The following is a 21,661-nucleotide window of genomic DNA, read 5'->3' on the forward strand; positions in this document are numbered from 1 at the left end:
TTTCCTGCCGGCGTAAGCTCTAGGGGTCTAAGCTGGATGTTTTCTTTTAAAGGGTGGGCTTTATTTTCCACACACCTGCCTAAAGGATTGGACAGCAGAAAGCTGAGGACACTTAAAACTTTGAGCAATGCAGCACTTCTTCTTGCTTTCATAATTAGGTATAGTAGATAACCTCCATAGATTCTCAGGCTTATTTCTTTGTCAGTCCTCACTGCAGGGCCAAGGTACTTGTTACTTAGCATAAGAATACTGCTTGGAGTCCTTATTAGCTAACTCACATTTACAATTCCTCTTTTGAAATGTGTCACTGCGCTTTAAAAATAGAATGAAACCTTGATTTGGACACTGACATTTCAGTTCCTCTTAAAACAGACCATGTGTCACAAGGGTCTGTGGGTTGTTTCCTAGCATCCCAAAGATAGCTGTTTCTGTCAGTAGAGCTTTGTTCTTTATAAGAGTCATAGAGAGTTTATGTTTTCACATTGTCTTTTACGTGCCAGTAACTGGTACTAATGATTAGGCATAAGCATTTTAATTATTGCCGGTAATTAAATTTTCACACAAAATTGCTATAATTACGTTCGTATGCAACTACTGTTTTCTAATTGCTCCACTTTTTGCATCTTACCTAATTTGCATGACTAAGCTCATAGAAGTCTCTTTGAAGGAGGTCTAGAATCCCTAAGATACTCATTGCACCATTTAAAACTTCCTCATCCACTCAGAATCATATGTTGATGGGTCTTTGACCACAGTGGTGCTAAAGAAATACTTGACAGTTTTCCACCCCTTAACATTGTTTTATAATTTAAAGAGAGAAAATGTTTACTCTTGGATTAAAAAATATAAAAAAATTATTAAGAGGGGAGGATTTAGCACCTTAATGTGTAGTTACAGAAACATAGTAGCTTAAATGTTAGGAGGGGTAACTGCTTTGTGCTTTTAATTCATAAACCTCTCAGAGTAAACTTTTGAATTGCTGGATACTTCATTTTCCAGAAGTTTGGTCCCAGCAGATGAGCAGTCCACCCCAGGACATTCAGTGGAAGAACTGGGTGACTCCTGCAGGCTGCCTCTAGAACACGCTTTTATCAATAACATTTTGTGAAAGGGATTATAACAGTATTAGAATTTATTTCAAATACTGTTGGGTTTTTTCATTATGATTTTACCCCATTAAACTGTAGAATTGCTAAACACATTTGATTTTGACCTATTTTAGGACTACATTAAACTTATTTTAGTAATAGATTTTAATGATTATCAAAGCTGAGCAGGTTCAATACCAAATTTGTCTTTAGCTCTTAGGCTCTGCTTTGAGCTTTTTTGTAGTCCCTTTATTAAACTCTTTGCCATCAGCCCTCCTCATTTTTTCCATGCTTACATGTAGGACTATGAGAATAGAAATCTTAGGTCCTTGGACCAGTTTGTTGAGTAAATTTGCAGCCTGGACCTGTAATAAAAGGATGAAGACAGCTCCATAGCTATTTGCTGTTGATAATTGCTCTGGATGTGCATTCAGTAAAAACTTAAGCCATGTCTGTTAAGATTTTGGAATATAGTTGATTCATTCTGTATCTTACCTTGTATGGTTCAGTAACTGACCAAATTTAGTCAAATATTTTAAGTCTGCCAGTCATGTGTCTGTTAATGTGCTGCATGCGTTAGCTCCTGATTCTTCCAGCAACAGTATTTTTTATGAGAATGCCCTGCGAGTCTCTCATGTGGAGTTTTTAAATGCTCAGAAGAACGATTTGAACAATTTACATTATAACTTTTACAAACAGAATAAAAGAAGAAGCAGATTTAGCATTAGCTGGCTTATATATTTGTGTCGGTATTTTTTGTTATATTGAGTTAAACACGTATATATTTTAAAATGGCAGAGCTTGATTTATTGTAGAATAGCTATTTCCTATATGCTAAATTTTAAGTAGCTTTTATCAAATAGAGAAACTTTTAAAACTACGTTTCCACCCCCCTCCAGAAGTATTCTTAGGAGTGCAACTGGGCCTGTTCTGGGCCCTACTCACCTTTACTTTTACCATATTCTGCTTCACATTGTTTGTTATATACAAAGATTTGTTCCCCAGTTATTTTCACATTGAACTCGGGTATATAGTTTCCTTTAGCAGTAGGAGAAATAGGTGGTAAGCAAATAAACAAAAATATGTAATGTGTTTTGGAATAAGTGGCATGGAAAAAATGGTAGGACAGGAGTGTGTTATTTTTATATGGAGACCGGAAAAGGTCTTATTAAAAAGCTGGCATTTGCTGGAGCTAGTGCTTGCCTAGCATATATGAGGCCTTACATTCGGTTCCTAATAGCACCATCCCATCTCCCACCAGAAAATCTGAAACTAATTTGTTGTAATTGCTTAGGAGCTGGAGAGGTTGCTGAACAGTTGCAGAGGACTAGAGTTTTCCAGCACCCTTATTAGGCAGCTTACCACTGTTTGTAACCCCGGTTCCAGGGGCTCTGACACTCTTTTCTGGCCTCTGTAGGTTTACGTATGAGTGTAAACACACACACACACACACACACACACACACACACACACACACACAGAGAGAGAGAGAGAGAGAGAGAGAGAGAGAGAGAGAGAGAGAGAGAGAGAGAGAGAGAGAGAGAGAGAGAGAGAGAGATCAAAAGTGGACATTTAAGCAGAGCTGTTTGTGAAGTAGCACAAATTTAAGCAGTTCTCCCATACAGGACTAGCTGACAGCAGTCATCCCCACACTACTTTTACTTAGATTGAAATGTTATTTATGAAGCTCTTTTGTGGGAATACTGAGCTGAAGGTTGCAAACTTGGACTTAGTATGTTATGTAGGCTCATTCATAATTGTCACATCTCAACTTGGATTGATGAACTAAGAAATTCTTCAAGCTTCTGCTAAGTGTATCATGGTTAAGTGATCTGGCATGTTACTTAAGCAGCACAACAAAGTGGCACTTAATTTGGTGGTTGCTGGGTGGGTGCACCGTTACAATTACAACCCATTAGGGGTCGTGAGTACCCAACCAAGACCTAGTAATACCCCAGTAAACCCTCAGGGATTTGAGTGTGCGTGCGTGCATGCGTGCGTGCGTGCGTGCGTGCGTGCATGCGTCTGTGTGTAATGATGCTCTCTGCTTTCTGTTTCAACAGATAAAATCTCAAGGGATAAAATGTTAAATATCAGCATTGGGGACACTGAAACTCCATGGCTCTGCTCAGAACATTGTGAGAAAACATTCTCATGGTGAAATATAGAATATATAAGCTTTTGCTGGTCATTTTGAGCCCACACCAACTAAGAAATTACATTTAATGAAATATCAACAAAAACAACGTTTATTATAAATAGCACAGAAGAGAAGCACTTTGATTTTTTTTTTTAATCTATTGTTTCAGATCATTTTTGTCATTCCAGTTTTTCTGTTGTTGTTGTTGTTGTTATGTTTTCACTCCCAGAAAAGAGTTTTTTTCCCTACATATAAGCAGGCACTGGTGGCTGAGAATTAGCTAGTATCTTTCTTTGTAGCATTGGTTGGCTCTATTCATGATCCTCTTTTTAAAGATTTATTTATTATTATGTATACAGTGCTCTGCCTGCGTGTACACCTGCAGGCCAGAAGAGGGCATCAGATCGCATTATAGAAGGCTGTGAGCCACCATGTGGGTGCTGGGAGTTCAGCTCAGGGCCTCTGGAGGAGCAGTCAGTGCCCTTAATCTCTGAGCCGTGACACTCTTTGTCTCTCAGTTCTTTCGTGTTGGGATTATAGGTACAGGCCACCACACCTGCTAAAAATTCTTAGTGTTCACTGTAGGATTGTGATTCTCAAGACTTTGTGTGTCCCAGGGCTTCTTTTAAGATTTATTTTTAAAAGTTAGATGTGTTGGTGCACGTATTTAATCCCATCTTTGGGAATTTGAGGATAGCCAGGGCTACACAGAGAAATCCTGTCTCAAAAAGCCAGTATATATATTTTTTTTTCTTTAAATTTCTGTGTACACGTGGCTGCCTGTATGTATATATTTGTACTCTGAGTGTGCCTGGTGTCCGTAGAGGCCAGGAGAGAGCACTGCATTCCCTAGAACTGGAGTGTCAGGCAGCTGTGAAGTTTTGAAGAGTTAGTGAGATTTTACAGGCTGCATTAATATTTGTGGAGTCACATCTTAGAAATGAGGATTTAAACTGACAAATAAAAATTATAATAATTTACAAATAAAGTTTTCTGACAAGTAAAGTGCTTGTTCTGCAAGCCTGGTAATCTGAGGTCCACCTGGAGCCCAGCAGAGGTGGAAGGAAAGAACTGAATCCACAGACTTACGCTCTGACCTCCACACACATGCACGTGTGCGCATCCACACACTAACAATACATTGGTTATTTTCTTTTTAAAACTTGAATTTTACATTTAGAGATTAATTTGCAGAGGATATATTTAAAGCTACATAAAGCAAGAATTTTATGCTGTTGACATGTTTATCAGACTGTTGATACAGTTTTTTTCTAGCGTGCTTTCTGTTCTGTTTTCAGGCCTGCATTGACGACAATGTTGACATGGTGAAGTTTCTGGTAGAGAATGGAGCAAACATCAACCAACCTGACAACGAGGGCTGGATCCCACTGCATGCCGCTGCTTCCTGCGGGTACCTCGACATTGCAGAGTAAGCCAGTTCTGTGCTGTCGTGTGCTGCCCATGCTAACAACAGGCTCTATAAAATCCTTGTTAATGATTAATCCTGTTACCTCAATTCCTGAAATTTTTCCCTGAGAGAAAACGGGTAAGATACTGAGTTTCTCACTGCTGGGGCCTTTTGAATTTTGTGTTAAAATCAGTAATGAATACATTCTCCATGTTTTCTTGAGTGTAGCTATAGCCGTGTTGAGTGACGCAGGATTGGTGTTTCACAGTCTCGTCCACTCTTATAATCATTAAATATCAGAAGAAAGGAACAGTTCTTAACCGAGTTACATTGCTACAGGCTTCACTAGCTTTTCTTAAGATCACTTTCTTGGAAGTATGTTTTGTAGAATATTTATTGAGAGTCACTGTATTCCCAGCTGCCTTTTATGTGTGAGTACTCTGTTCAAACATTTAATATAGGAATGTATATACACTAAAAATGTTTTCATTAAATGAGTTTTTATGACTGTATATACCACTGTATAGTATATTTCTTATATCAGAACTTATCATCTACTAGTTAATGTAACTTAAGCACAGTAAAATGAACAAGAATTACTAAAGTAGAACATTTTAAAATATGCATTCATAAAAGTTAAATAAAAGAGTGAGAAAAGAAAAAAACCAACTACTGTTTGTAGACTGTGGTTGACAGTAACTTTGAAACTACAGAATAAGAAGCTTCAGTTAGGAGGGGTCAATTATAAATAACTTTTAGTAAGTCTTCATTGTGTTATCTCGCTATATTTTCTGTTCTCTCCATGGAAATGAGAATTGAGTATATTTCTTTCAAGGGGAAATAAAACAGCATAACAAAACTGGCTTGGCCTAGAAGCTAAAAAAAAAATCTCTATTGTGCTTTATTCTATGTTTACCACTAACTGTACTACATCTGTTAGTGGCTTGACTCCCCTTTCTGATGCTTGAGTTTGTTTGTTTTTCAATCTATAACCAAGGAAGCCTTGAATAACGTATGTGAGGTGTGCAGATGTGCATGCACATGCGTGGCAGACAGAGGACAGCTTTTGGTGGTGTTAGCAGATGCTGTCTACCGTGTTCTGAGGCAGGGCATCTCACTGGTCTGGAACGTGGTGAGTAGATAAAGCTGGTTGGCCACAAGGTGCAGGGATGACCCATCTCCACATCCCCAGTGCTGGGACAAGGGTCACAGCCACCAGCCCTGACTTCTTTGTTGTGTTTTGGGATCAGAGTCATGAGGCAGCCACTGTACTGAGCCATCTCCTGGCATGAGCTCCTTGCATAGCATGAGCATGCTATTGCAGAGAACTGGCTATCCAAGTTTAAAATAATGGTTCTTGGTTCTGTATGTCCTTAATTACTTTTGGTGCTTACACTCCTGAGTACCTCTACTACTTAGATCTCTTCATGGAAAAATTAGATGACTGTTAACTTTTCTTCAAAGATAATGTAAAGGCACTTAAGCGTTTAGTCAGCTAATTCGGATTACAAATGCTTTCTCACTTACTGTGGAGGGTTGTGATTTTGGCAGGGTCGTTCTTCTAGTTTCAGAACTAGATGGAATTAATGCTTCATAGGGTTGTTGTGGGGCTTACCTAGGTTGCCTGTTAAAAACAGTATCTAGCACCTGAGAAATCCTTGGTGTGTTTTAGCTTTTGATAGTTATCTTTTTGTTTCCTCTGCGAAAATGAAACTCAACTTCTTTCTTCAGATTCTAATTCTTCCGCTTCCTTTTTAAAATTTGGCTTTTGAGTTTGAAAAGCAGTAATAACGGTTTTATACAATTTCTTTCATTGGTTTAATTAAATAAACCTACTGAGTCATTTTCCCAAATGCTTCTAGTTACATGTAGCTCTGTAATATTATGTGCTTTTGCTCAGCATTGCTTTGACTATCAACTTCTTCTGCTTCTATATGAATATTAACAGTTTTTTATTATAAAGAATAACCTTGGGGTTTTGATGAGTTGTGTAGAATCTGTAGATTGGTTGATCATAATAATACACTTGTCTTAGTTGTCTTTATAGTGCTGCAGGGAAATATCATGACAAAAGAGCAGGTTGGGGAGGAAAGTATTTATTCAACTTCCACACTGCTTGCTGTTCACCTAAGGAAGTCAGGACCAGAACTCAAGCACGCAGGAACCTAGAGGCAGGAGCTGCTTACTAACTTGCTTCTCATGGCTTGTTCAACCTGCTTTCTTACAGAACCTAGGCCCACCAGCCCAGGGATGGCACCTCCTACAATTGACGTAGCCCTCTCCCATCAGTCACTAATTGAGAAAATGCCTGACTTCTGGACCTCATGGAGGCATTGTCTCCATTGAGGCCCCTCCTTTCAGATATGGCCAAGTTAGCATAAGACTCGGCAGCACAACACTTTTCTAGTTTGTGAGCACACCAGATCTTCCCATCTTCTGGTGTCTTTTTCAGTTTTCTTCTCATTGTAGAAAAATGTATTTTCTACATTCTGATTATAGGAAGGGTTCATTATAGGATTCATTCACTGCTTTCATTAGATTTAATGTATTATAATTTTTGTGTTTGTGTGTTTGTTTTTGTTTTGAGGTAGTTGTAAAAAAGTTTTTCTGCTTTCTTTCTCAAACATTTGCTATTGGAATATAGTAAAGCTGTTGGAATTTACTTATGCCCATTTATTTCCTCTCCTCGGTTGACTGTTCTTCCCTATTGAGTTTTTAACATAATGAGTTTTCCCCTGAGAAACCTTCAGCAAGGACTAGTTATTTTTCAAGTTAAGCAGCTTTGGAAGCTCATACATTTAAACATATTTGATGTGCTTCAGGCTGTGATAGTTGCCCTTGATTGGTTAACATTTTATACTACAATTCTTGATGAAGCTCTATCTTTTGTAATGTGTTCTTTTGTTTTGTTTTGTTTGTTTTTTTGTTTTGTTTTTGTGCCTTCTGTGTGGGTTTGTTTTTTGTTTTTAATGTGCATTGGTGTTTTGCCTACATATGTGTCTATGTGAAAGTGTCAGCTCTTGGAGTTACAGACAGTTGTGGGCTGCCATGTTGGTGCTGGGATTTGAACCCAGATCCTCTGGAAAAGCAGTCAATAAATACCCTTAACCACTGAGCCATCTCTTCAGCCCCCTTGTAATGTGTTCTAAGAGTATGCATTACTACTGGATTGGTAATTTCTCCATTCATAATCAGTATAGGTGTTATTCTTTAGCCCTTTCATCATTGCCAGACATTACAGGGTCATAATAACACACTACTAATTAATGTTGTCATGTGTTACACATACATTAGACTGAGTGTCTACCTCTGATAACAGTGTTTTGGTTTTGGTATTTTCTTTCTGTCTTTAAAGTATTCTACTTGTGAATTCACTGAATGCCTTCTTTTTGTTTTGTTTGAACAAAACTAAGCCTAGACTGTCTTAGTACTTGATATGTAGCCCAAGCTGGCCTCAAACTAATGACTCTCCACCCTCAGAATGCACCCCTTACCCAGCTAAATAATTCTTTGCTATTGGTGATGCTACCTACCAAGTAGATAGTACCATTTGTTTCATTGTTTAAGTTTAGTTTTGGGTTCTTTACCATTTTAATTTTGTTATTTAGATGAAATACCATGTTTTCATATCAGTAATTGCTCTACCACTTAATTTCCTCCTATACCCTATGCATAGCAATAAAAATGTTTCCTTTACTTTCCTATTTTGATTTTTAAATTTAAGTATATGTGTAAATAAGTAATCCTCCTTTTAAAGATAAGTGACAAAATGTCACAAATATTCCTCGACTCTATATTTTAAAAAGTGACAGTCTTTTCTGGAGCTTACTCACATTTGAAGATAAAGGTAGAGGCTTGTTTGTTTGCTGTATATGGCCATATGTGTCACAGTTTTACCTGCTCCACTTAATTAACAGTGAACATTGTTTAGTTAAATAATTAGAACTTTAGAACTTTAGCCTTGGTAGTTGTCCTTTTTTCTTTGTTTTTATTCTTGGAATATATATTATTATGTTTATCTTTAAAATATTTTGAGTGATTTAATTAAGGTTTTGGTTGTTGAAATGATTCTTCTTTGTATTGTAGCTTCATTACTATATTTCTGTTTTTAAGCTTCTACTACAATTGCTTCAGAAATGCTTTTATCTTAAGTAGCCAGCCATAAAAATTTTCTAATGTAAAAACAACCCTATATTAGGTTAGCCATACACACACACACACACACACACACACACACACACACACACAGTTTCTTAGGTTATAGATTGATTAGTACATTAATGTATTTTCTTTTATGAAGTAGTTTAAAAAGATTGGTATTGAAGATTTCATATTTCAAAAGGCTTGTAGTGTTACATTCAATAACATTTTCTATGGCCTTATTCATAGCACATGGAAAAAGCTTTATTATCTTCTTTACTTTTTCACTTAAAGACTTGGCTATTTAAGGATATTACTTTAAGATGTTTGTGTTGGTTTAGTTACAGTTTGGTCTTTCCTGTTTATAACTTTCATCCATAAACATCTACCAAAATCTTCAAGATTTTTGTTGGCTCACTACCAGAATATTTCCACTGTCTTAACTACTTTTTGCTACCTCCTCCATTTCTTTCTGATCCTGAGCACTGTTGCTTTCCATTGGGTTATTATAGTTCCTAGGCCTAATTGTCATCTTCCTTCCATTTGTTTTTCTTGGTGTAGCTCGCAGGATGCTTGTACAAGAGCTCCAGCTGGGGAGCATCACAGTCTGATTCAGAGTCTCCAGTGCAGTCTTAACTGTGTCCAGGGTAGAAAGATACTGACTACAAGAGTCTGATCTGTCTTCCATTCACCACTCCTGACTTTCAGGCTCCGTCTTTGACCCTTCTGTAGGCTCTTCTGTAGGCATTATGGTCTCCTTGTTGAGTCTTTAGACCAACTAGGCACCTTTCTCTATGGTTTGCTTATTTCTTCTGTCTAAAATTCAGTATTGTTATTTTTTAAATTTATAGTTTTAAAAAATTATGAATATATTTCGATCATGTTTTTCTCCTCCAATTCCTAGATCCTCTGCAGCTTCCTGCCCACCTAACTTCATAACTTTATCTTTATGTTCTCTTTCTCTCTCCCTCTGAAAACAAAACCAAAAATCCACACAAATGCAAAAATCAAAACAAACAAGCAACGGACTAATAAAAAATACAAAGAAAAAAGTCAATGAAAATAACATTGAGGGTTTTTTGTGTGTTGTCCAACAACCCCTGTGTAAGCCAAATGGAGTCTCAGCCCTGCGGAGAAGTGGGCATGGGCTGAGGCCAAGAAACTATTTGCAGTTGATCCCTGCTGGCAAAGGGAAGATCAGTTTCCTCTCATAGAATGTCACTGTTATATCTACACATTCTAGGACAGACCCCATGCTTAGTTGGATTGCCAGTGTATCAAAGATTAGTTATGCATTCCTAGCCAGTTAAAGCCCATTTGTGTTAGTAGCTAATTGAGTTGGATAGTCCCAGATAGATAAAACATGCAAGAAATGAAATTCTGCTAAAACTAAGTGTAAATGAGAAAGACTCAAAGGCAAGACATGATGCTATGTAAGTATATGTTGTTGAGACAAAAGGTTGGAAGAAAAAAAGCTAGATCATATATAGCGTTTGCTTTGTTTGTTAATTTGAAATATCTGTTTCTAAAGCATTACAGGTGTTGTTTTTGTAAGAAAAGCACCCTGGACTTACAGATATTAGAAATATCCAAAGAAAAGGTTTAGCCTTCACTACAGGATGAGTAAATTATTATAATTTATCTATTTGGTGTTAAAGGAAATTTGATTTATAGATGTATTTTATGACCCACTGGGGGATGGGGGAATAACCACACAAATGCTGATCTTGATCTCATTGTTGTATTTTATGAGCCACTGGGTTTATGGGAGTGGGATGAAGGGGTTAACCATGCAAATGCTGGACTTGATTGTATTTCATAGAAGGGCTTCTTTGGGCTGTTTTTGTTGTTGTGTTTGATTCTTCATGCAGACACTAGATTGTGGAGAGTATCAGATACAGCAGGCATGCATTTCTGTGCCGTGCTGAGTTTGTCCTTTGGTGGGATACATAGTTAGTCCATCTTGTTAGGTAGACTGTTTGACAGCCTAGGGAGCAGGAACAAAATCAGGGTTGTAAGATTTGAAGTGGTGATAAAAAAATATATAGCTCACTGGCCCAAGGTTTTAAAATAGGCAGGAAAACTAAAAGGCAGTTGTAGTGGTAACAGTAATAGCTGACATTTGCACGGTGTTCACTGTGTGCCTTTTCACTATTCTCAATCCTTTAACATAATTTCAGTTGTCTTTATGATCACATGGAAATGTGTTTTTACTATCCTATAGTTGCCTCGTGTACAGACCCTTGAAACTCCAAGAAAAATATAAGTCACAAATTTGTTGTAGTACTAGGGCACAGTGAAACATGACCACTAATGGTGCAGGCTTTACTTATTCCACATCTTGTAAATTTTCTTTTCATAGAAATATTAATGAATTTGGTTATAGAATACTACCTCAAACTGGTGAAAATGTAACTTAATCTATATTATTTTTATGAACTATGAAATTTAGATTCTGATGAAGAATGATATAATTATATTAATAAGTCTTAATAACTGAAGAAAAATCATAGAGAAAAGTCACATGTAGGAAATGACAGAGCTAGTCTTTGAGTCAAGGTAGTCTATCTTTTCAAGTTTGCACTTTCAGCCAAAATATGGTTGTGCCTCCTTTCCCATATGATTGAGGGAATTGCATGGTTAAGTATATTTACATTTAGAAAGTTGATTTTGGTTGCTCTCCTTTGGGGCGTGAGTGAGAAAGGTATAGAAGCAACTGGAATAGAATTTTATAACGTGCATCCTAGATTTCATCAAGTCTAAGATGTCATCCTTGTAACTCAGTGTATTTTTTACCAATTAAAACATATTTATGTAGATTTATTTTGATCACAAAAGGTTTTTTTCATAGAGCCGTTCACTGTGTCAAAGAGTGTTACACCTTGGCTTAATACTGCTCTGTGATCTTGGACGTCGGCTTACTTGTGCTTTGCTAGGATTCAGTGTTGGATATGCACACAAAAGCCTTAGGAGACAGAAGTCGGGATCACTGTGGTTAATGCTGAAACTAACCAGAGACTGTAGCAGGGGGTGAGGATGGTGTCAAACAGATATTACAGGTGAGAACCAAACTCAATTTTGTAGAACATAAGAGTTGTGCTTTCCTCTGCCCAGCTAACTTTTGGACCATAGATCAGAAACAATGCCATGAGAGTCTGTTTATTTTTGTATGCCTACTTTAAGTATTTACTGCTGTAAATGATAGTTGTAGAGTCCTGCACAGTTTTATCAGGTGCATGCTGAGTACACAGCCCAGACTTTAGCTCAGTTGTGCAATTTGACTTTCATTAGTTTCTCATGGCATCCAGCATATGTGCGTGCTTTGGATCATTTATTTGGTTTTGATTGGTGTTTCTTTGAAATTGTGCTTCATAAAGCTCACTTTTTGGCCACTTCAGTTAATCTGAGGTGCCTACTTTATGTCCTTTGAGTGACTTCTAATAGAACATTTTTAACATAAATGTACCCGTTGTTTAGATTAGATTTGCCTAGCAGATTGGGTTACTTTCTAACAAACAAAGCAGTTTCTCAGTCTGCTTACGTCTTTTCTGCTTTGGACTCATCTGTTTGCAATACTTAAGAAAATACTCTCTCTCTCTCTCTCTCTCTCTCTCTCTCTTTAGTTTTCTGTTATTCTGTTATGTGCTTTAAAGCTATGAAACTGGAGAAAAAAAAAACCCCTCAATTCAAGTATAATCTCTGTTTATAGAAGTTCCGTAAAAAAGGTTGGAATAAATTAAGTATAAAAATATCAGAGAACAGACTGCCATGTTAAAAGATAAACTTATTTAGGAAGCCTACATAACAAAATAACCCTTTCCCATCAGCACCCAAAGCACCTGATGTACCTCCTACATGTACCCCTTACGTAGTCGCTGTTGACCAGATGGGACATAAGTCTGTCTTGTTTTTCTGCTACTGTGTTATGTGTATATGTGTGATAGATATGAAGTCTGAGCAGTCATTTCAGTTACTCTAAGAAAATGTCTCAAGTCCCCATTTAACTAGACAGTACTTTCTGGCACACAGCATTGGGGCCTTTTATTCTTTTACATTATTTCTCTGGTGCACTCATTTTGTTGTTGCTGGCACTTATAATCTTTTCTTGGTTTCCAGTTAGCTTTCCTTACTACAGGCTGAACATTACAAATCTAAAATTCAAAACAAATCTAAAATCTTAAAACAAAACGCCCTGACGTAGGTGCAAGGTCCACGCCTGACCCCATATTCAGGTTGAAGTCGAAGTACAGTTTCATGGCTAGGGATTGGTCCCTTCACCTCATCAAACAACTTGCAATGACAATAAAATTAGTTCAAGACAAAAGGCATATTTATATATGAAAAACAAACCAAAAAAGTACACTACAAAAAGAATGAGATTGAATAAGAAGGCAAAGGTAAATCATTGAAAGACATTCATACTTGCTGGTTGAGCTGTTCAAAAACTTAAGTTGAATGGGACATGAGTAATGTTAATAAATAAACAATTCTAGGAGGTATACATTTGATACAGTGTATCTTTCTGCACCTAGATTCCTTTGTTAAGTTTGGGGACTCTGTGAGTATTTTCTTAAAAACTAAGTTTTAGCAAGGCTACACAGATAAACCCTATCTCAGGGGTAAAAGTTTTAGTTGCTTAAATTAGAAAAGCATAAGTATTAGAATCCATTTACCAAAATAATAGAAAGCCAAGATTTATTGTAATTATCTTTCTATTTGTTTTAACATGTTAGATAAAGTTCCCTTTTAATGGTTATCCTGGGGACTGCTATAAATTTCAAAATAGTAATTGGCATTAAGTGTGTGTGTGTGTGTGTGTGTGTGTGTGTGTGTATTAAGAGTTAAAAAAATTACTTGTATGGGTGTTTTCCTTGCATTTATATCTTTGTGCTGCATATGTGTCTGATGGACAGAAGAAGTCATCAAGTCTCTTAGAACTAGAGTTCATATGGTTGTGGGCCACCATGTTGGGGCTGAGGATTGAAGCTGGGTGCTCTGGAAGAGCAGCTAGTGCTCTTAGCTCTGAGCCATCTCTTCAGCCATCAATATTTATTTTAGTTCCAATTATTTGTTGCCATGGGTGGGTAGGTACTGAGCACTGCTATCCCTCATAGTCAGAAGAGGGCATTGGATCCTCTGGAGCTAGCTAGTTGCTTGGTTTTGAGCTACCCTACATTAGAGCTAGGATCCAAACTCTAGTCTCTATTAAGAGCAGTACCAGCTCTTAACTGCTGACCCGACTCTGTTCTTTTTGATTATTGTAGTACAGGATTTTATTCTAGCCCAAACTGTCCTTGAACTTGCAGTAGCCCTCTTTTTTTTTTTTTTTTTCTTAGCCTCCTTTAATCAGTCTTCATTAACTGACTTTTTAAAAAATTTTTTAAATTTTATTTTATTAATTTATTCTTATTACATCTCAATGGTTATCCCATTCCTTGTATCCTCCCATTCCTCCCTCCCTCCCATTTTCCCCTTACTCCCCTTCCCTATGACTGTGACTGAGGGGGACCTCCTCCCCCTGTATATGCTCATAAAGTATCAAGTCTCTTCTTGGTAGCCTGCTATCCTTCCTCTGAGTACCACCAGGTCTCCCCATCCAGGGGACATGGTCAAATATGAGGCACCAGAGTACATGTGAAAGACATACCCCACTCTCCACTCAACTGTGGAGAATGTCCTGTCCATTGGCTAGATCTGGGTAGGGGTTTGAAGTTTACAGCCTGTATTGTCCTTGGCTGGTGCCATAGTTTGAGCAGGACCCCTGGGCCCAAATCTGCCTATCATAATGTTCTTCTTGTAGGTTTCTAGGACCCTCTGGATCCTTCTACTTTGCTATTCTCCCATGCTTCTCTCATCTAGAGTCCCAATAGGATCATTAACTGACTTTTTATGAGGCTACTGGTTTCTATTCCATATTATTATTACTAATAGTTAATATTGTTGTTTATTAGTAAATAATAATAATTATTAAACCCTTTCTTCATTAGAGTGGAGCATACTTAGAATTGTAGTAGTTGGAAAGGTGAGGCAGGATTCAGGGTTCAAGGCCAGTCATATATAGTGAGATTGTCTGAGGTGGGGAAAAGCCCAATGAAACACAGCCCACCTCTCATAGAACTGATACCAGGAGCATAAAGTTCAGTTAGAAAATAAGTGAAAAGGTGTCGAGGCAGTCTGAAATGATGTGTGAAAAGCTTTAATTACTGTTAAAATTTTACATTTTTGTTACTAAAAAACTGTGCTTTTAGAAAATTTAAGAAATAGAAGTTTTGTGATAACTTTATACATTTAAATAATGTGCATAGTTATTAGAGTTTTTCCCTGTTCCTGTTCTGACATAAGAACTTTATTTATTGGATGGATACATAATGTTTCATTTTAGCAATTCCTTTCACTGTTCTTGTTTTAATGTTACAGGTTTTTGATTGGTCAAGGAGCACATGTAGGAGCTGTCAACAGTGAAGGAGACACACCTTTAGATATTGCTGAGGAAGAGGCAATGGAAGAGCTACTTCAGAACGAGGTCAATCGGCAAGGTAATGTAAGAGCAATATAAAGGGAACTTGTACAGAGCTATTTTACAAAGAATAAACGTATCTGTGGCCATTGAAGGACATTTAAATATTAACTGTTACTTTAATGACTGTATATTATTCTATTTAGAAAAAATAAGTTATTCCCCTCTCTGTCTTTATAATGTTTTAAAATTTGAGTGTGTATCATAAGACATGGGCCATAAAAATATATAGAATAGCTTTAGAGTGAAGTAGCAGGCAGAAGGTCAGGATGCATACAAGGGAAATGTGTCACCTTGTAAATTTGAACAAGATGGCCATAAATGCCTACTAACATGGAAGCATTTGAGCTGAAATCTGAATGAGGGTAGGAAATAAGTCATGTGACCCCGGAAAGAGTAATGAGGATAGGTTGTGGGGGCTGCTTGATGTAGTCAGAGCTGCACCCAGTGGAATAGCATGATCGTGACAAGCAGGGCAAAGAAAGATGGCTAGATGAAATCGGTCAGTGACGGCTGACTTAGAGAGTTGCTAGAGGGATCTAGACAAAGGACCAACATGCTGCGGCTTTTACAAAGTTGCTGTTGTGCCAGGAATAGAGTGAAGAAAGATTAGAATATGATATTGAGGAAATAATTGTTGATAATCTGTTTACAGTGGACTCAGACCTGAATATGTGTGTGTGTGTGTGTGTGTGTGTGTGTTTGTGTGTGTGTTGATGAGGGGAGGCTTTAAACTTGCTGCAGTCCTCCTGTTGCCTCACCCCTCTTGATTGCTATGATTACCAGTGTTTGTCATCGTGCCTACATCAGGTAGCTTGGCCAAGAGTAACACTGAGTGACTAGACATAGGATATGTAAAAAAGGAAGAATCTAAGATCTTTCAATGAGCAATTGAATGGACTAAGTTTCTATTTGAGATAGGAAGATTGTGGAAATAATTATGTTTTAGAGGAAGATCAGAAATATAATATGATATTGCAGTTCTGCTTCTGGAAATAAATCCAAAAACAAAAAATCCCTGAAGATAAATTTATGCACTCATGTTTGTTAGCAGCATTGTTCACAATAACTAAAAAGTAGAAATAAATCAAGTGTCTACTGATGGGGAATTGATAGACAAAAAACAGTACATAGACACAATGGGATATTAAGCCTTTAAGAAGGAAGGACATGCTGACATACTAGCAAACCCTTAAGAGATTAGATTATGTGGAGTGATATAAACCAGAGACAAAAAGACAAGAATTGTATAATTCTGTCTATATGATGCACCTGGAATACTCAAATTTTTGGAGCAAGCAGAGCCATGTGTGGGGCACGTTCCTGTAGACTTAGTCATTGTGAGGCTAAATGCGGAGCTGTGGCGCTTAGAGGTAGTTTGCTTGGGCAGAAAGGGGATATACACAAAATAAAGCATGGGGAACTAATGGCTGCTGGGATGTGGATCATACGTCAGGATATAATTAGTCAAAGGAAAGTCTTGCAAAGATAGACTGGAGCCAATGGCAAAGGACATTTGTTTGAAGGCATGGAAAGATGTAACACTCCCTTTGTGGGAAATTCATTTGGTTGAATTAGTTTTTGATAATAAAATGGATGACGATTTGGAGGATAAAGCAATGTATGACACCAGGAGGCCTGTATTGCTTTAAGAAGGCATTCTTTACATTTAATTCTTTGATTAGTCTAAATGAAAGTGACAGGAGCCAAAACCTAGTTATTTGAAATGGAAAGATAGGACTCTCTTTAGGAAGTGTGGGAGTAAAGTGGTAACAGTTTGAAAGTCAAGTATAGAATTGAAGTGTTAACTAAAGAAATTCACTGACGTTTACAGTCAAAGAAGTGATGATCACATAAATTCACAAGGAGAAGGGGACAAGGTAGAAACTGATTCTGGGACAGTTACCAGCTGACATTGTATCTGCTAGGCTTGTTGTATGCTCCAGGACGTGTAGATAACAGTGCTTGTTGCACTGATAAAAATGATGGAGATGTCAGGATCGGGAATTCTGCGAAGGAGTAGAAGAGATGACAGAAGGAAAAGAGAAACTAGTTGTGGTCTCTCAAGCCACTAAGCAAGCAGAAGTGGGTGCACATGTTTTCTCTCCTCCTCAGCTGCTCTCTGAGGTTATAGTTACTGTTGAACCATTTTACAGGTGAGAGGCTGAAGCTTAGCTATGGGCAAGGTTCCTGTCGAAGTGGTAATACTTCAGCTCTGTTCAAACTGCGCCAAATATATTGAGTCTGGAGCTCGAGGGATGGCTTAGCAGCTTGTCCAGAGGATCTGAGCTCTATTCCCAGAACCCATGCAGGCAACATTGAACTACGTGTAACTGCAGCTGCCTCCCAGGGCACCCACACACATACAACATACTCTTACACAGACATACACATAAAAATAAAACAAACATCTTAAAAACATACATTGAATTACGTTCTGCCATTATAACATACTGGGTTTTATTTAGAGTATGTCCTAGAAAGTAGTCCTTGGTGTTCATTTTATTGTTATAGTGGCAATGTGTATGTCTATAAAATAACAGTTCTAAAGGAACAAAATCACAGGGGATCTCGGGTTTTAGTAATGCCTAATAAAACACTTTAAACATATCTCTAGGAGAGATAAAATGTCTTGAATTATCTCTCCTTGTCTCTGATCTCTTGCCGAATATCCTAAGCTGACCTTGAATTCAGCATTCTTCTCCCTGAGACTGTTGAGCACTGGAATTCTAGATGCATACCACCGTGCCCAGCACAAGTTACCTTAGGATCAGCATTCTTATATGTGCAAAACTTGAAGATATTCAATATGTGTGTGAGTGCACATGTGTGCAGGTGTGCTTACCCGTGTGCTCAGGCACATAGAGGCTAGAGTACAGCTTCAGGTACTTCAGGTACTGTACCTCAGGCACTGCCACATTTCTAAGGCAGGGTCTTTCATTGCCCCGAACTCGCGAAACAGGTTAGCTAGCTGGGTTGACTGTCTGGAGCCAGTGGGACTCATTTGTCTCTGCCTTCCCAGCATGGCACACACCACTACAACAGCTGAGCCCACTTGAAGTTTTTAAATAGTTGACTTTTCTTTAAAGAAGAGATCTTGTTATGTAGCTCATGCTGGCCTATAACTCACTTAGTATGTAGCCCAATCTGACCTTAAACTCTAGATATTCCCAGCTCAACCTCCTGAGTACTGGCTCTGCACTTTCTTAGTTTACTATATTTGAATAGTAAATAGGTATGTTTAAGTAAATTGCCTTTGAATCTAGTAATGATTGAACAGAGGCTAAAAGAATTTCTGCTTCATATTTCATGTGATTTTTGTCGTCCCCCCCCCCCTTTTAAGCGAATGTTGCATACCAGTTTGTTTGGGGTTTTGTTTGTTTGTTTTGAGATAGTTTCTCCCTGCTGTCCTGGAACTTACTCTGTAGACCAGGCTGGCCTTGAACCCAGATATCCAGCTGCCTCTGCCTCATGAGTGCTAGGATTAAAGACACACACCACCACCACCCAGCACAGATCAGTTTGTTAATGTTAGCTAACCAAATTGCTGTTTTATTATGTTTGGGAGATTTGCCTGCATTTTGGTGTAACTTCACTCCCTTTAACTTGCTGTGACAGTTGTTCGTCTACTCACTTTACTATAGCCTACTCAGTTTTGTCTTCTATCTGGGTATTTTAAATGCATTAATTAGAATGATAGTAGATGAGTGAAGGACCAGTTAAATAGATACGATTTTGTTTCTTTTAGGTGATAAGGCAATAAAAGAAAAGCAGAATCAAAGTTTTATAACTGGTGCTAATTGCTAACACCTTTGTGTTTATGCCTGACCTAAAAGTTGGCATATATTAGTTTTTCAGACTAACCCTGTGCATTAAGTGCTGTCCTTGCTGCATGTCTTGACTCTGAAGCGTAGCATGTGTTGTCTTCCCATGGTCATACAGCTCAGAGATGCCAAGTCAGAGGTGCCGTCTCAGCCAGTCTGGGCTCAGTACTACTTCTTAACCTTTTATACTAATAGCCAAGGAAATTTTGGCTTTACTCTGTTTGTCAGAGCTCTGAAATGTGAAAACATTTCATAACATAAACATAACATAATTTATATGACTTATTGATAGTTTTGCTTTAAACTTTTGATGAGCTAAGTTACATTTTTAAAGAAAAAGGAAAGAGGTCTGGACGGATGGCTCAGTGATTAAGAACAGTGGCTGCTCTTCCCAGGGTTCTGGGTTCACTTCCCAGTATTTACATGGTGGTTCACAACCATCTTTAACTCTAGTTCTTAAGAATCCAACACCATCTTCTGACCTTCCTGGTCACCCATCACACAGATGGTACACATACATTTGTGCAGGCAAAACACGCATGCACGTTAAAACATGGGAAGTATTTTTCCTCTGTCTCTCCTTAGGCATATTTTTCATAAGGTTTTCTTCACAGCATACCTTAAACTTGGATTGTTTTGGCAAGATTTGAAGGCAGCCCATCCTCACAAGGGTGACAACTACGAAGGCTGTATCCTTGGAGCATCTCCATCTGTCTCAGACTCTGCTCTCACAGCTGGCCAGCCTCCTCCATCAGCAGTTGTTCACTCTGTGAAGCTGGGAAGGGACCTTTGAGAATCTTGCAAACTTCTGCTTTCTCAGATATGTGATGTTTTGTTTATCTCCTGAGCCTCCTGGAAGAATGTCTCAACTCCAAAGAAACTGCTGTATAACAAGGGAGTGATTGCTTTGTAATTGGATAAAGGGAGAAGAAATCTAGGTAAACACTAAAGTAAGAGTCTGAATGTTTTAAGATGGTAAAAGTAGAAGAGATTCTAAAAAGAGCTGTATCCTGGGAAGTGGGAATTTGCTAAGCAGGTGAGATAGGGTATGGTCCATATAGGAGATAATTGCTTAAACAGAGCATGATACACTTGGGAACCTAGACAGAAGTCTAGAAGAGGAAGACTAGAATGAAGTTAAAAATACAACTCAGAGCCAGGCGTGGTGGTGCACGCCTTTCATCCCAGCACTCAGGAGGCAGAGGCAGGCAGATCTCTGTGAGTTCAAGGCCAGCCTGGTCTACAAAGCGAATCCAGGACAGCCAGGGCTGTTACACAGAGAAACCCTGTCTCAAAAAACAATAAATAATAAAAATAAAATACAAGTCAGATATCTAAGGCCTTTGTTGGCTACCTACAAGATACTCAACTTTGTCTCGTAGGAGATGTTCAGCCATTGACAAAGTTTAGAGATAAAGTGATCAGGTGTGGACGGTTTCAGTGGCAGTGGTGTTGAACTGGAAGGAAGGAATGGCTTAAGTTAATGATCAGAGTACAGTGTGAAATGAGCTAGTGATAGGACCTGTCAGAAGACAGTGTAGGTGATGGCCCCTCAGCGTCTGTTAACTGAATGGAGAATAGGAAGACAGTAAAGGGACAGTGACTGCAAGTTTATGCACTGCAAGATGCATAAACAGTGATGCTCAGTATAGAAATACGAGATAGGCAGCAACAGATTAGTTCCAGGAAGTTGTTAAGCTCTCTTCACTGAGTTTGAGACACACATGACACAGTGCTCTGTTGCATTATTCCTTTTAGTGTTTTTCTGCCCTTCAGGCTGATATCCTGCTGATCTTAATATTTCTAACTAGGTTTGTATTAGGAAGGACAATTGTGCATATGAAATTAACTTAGGAAATGATTAGAGGAAATTGGAAAGTCTGCTATTAGAACTGGGTCCTAAAAAGTAAACCTCTTCCATGGCCAAGACACCAAACTATCACTAGCTTAAAAGTAAATCCTACATTATTTTATTTGGCCCTGCCACCTAATAACATCACTTCTTTTTGAAAATTTTTTTTTTACTGTTTTTCTGTGTGTGACATCTTTTTCTTTTGTATCCAAATTAATATCTATGTTCGAATTAACAGCAGATTCTGTTGCTGTACCATGAAGCATCCAGAATGTACTAACTACTTCACTGCCTTTCCTACTGCCACTTCAGCTAAAATAGCCTTTGTCTCTTGAGTAGAGAACAGTAACAGCCTCCAGCCTGATACAGTAATTTCATGTCTTCACAATCAGCTTAAGTGACACTTTTAAATGAGCATATATTGGGTCGTGCAGTTCATGGTCCTCTCTATAAAAAGATCGACAGCCTTCTGCAGTGAGCAATTCTCTGTAGATTCCTACTCCAGAGCCTGCAAGGACTCTGTTCCCTCTTTTCCAAACAGTGGTGTGGTATTGCTTGATTTATTTCTTGCTTTAATGTTATTTATTAGAGACTATTCTTTACCAGCCTCTAGAATAGAGCCTCCTTATTAATCTCAGTCATTTTTGCCCTGTTTTATTTTTCTTCACAGATATAACCATTTTCTGCCTTAG

At 38.0% G+C, this 21,661-nt stretch overlaps 1 protein-coding gene across 11 annotated transcripts in view; it reads left to right on the forward strand.

Annotated features, from left to right (window-relative positions):
- Positions 1–21,661, forward strand: part of Ppp1r12a (protein phosphatase 1 regulatory subunit 12A) — a 105,062-nt gene that overhangs the window by 31,650 nt on the left and 51,751 nt on the right. For all 11 annotated transcript variants that reach the window (XM_051172985.1, XM_051172981.1, XM_051172983.1 and 8 more), the window contains exons 2-3: positions 4,527–4,657; positions 15,194–15,312. In XM_051172985.1, coding sequence (XP_051028942.1) covers positions 4,527–4,657; positions 15,194–15,312 — 250 coding nt within the window. The remainder of the gene's footprint in view (positions 1–4,526; positions 4,658–15,193; positions 15,313–21,661) is intronic.

This window comes from Acomys russatus, chromosome 31, assembly GCF_903995435.1.
Source record: "Acomys russatus chromosome 31, mAcoRus1.1, whole genome shotgun sequence".
Taxonomy (NCBI): domain Eukaryota; kingdom Metazoa; phylum Chordata; class Mammalia; order Rodentia; family Muridae; genus Acomys; species Acomys russatus.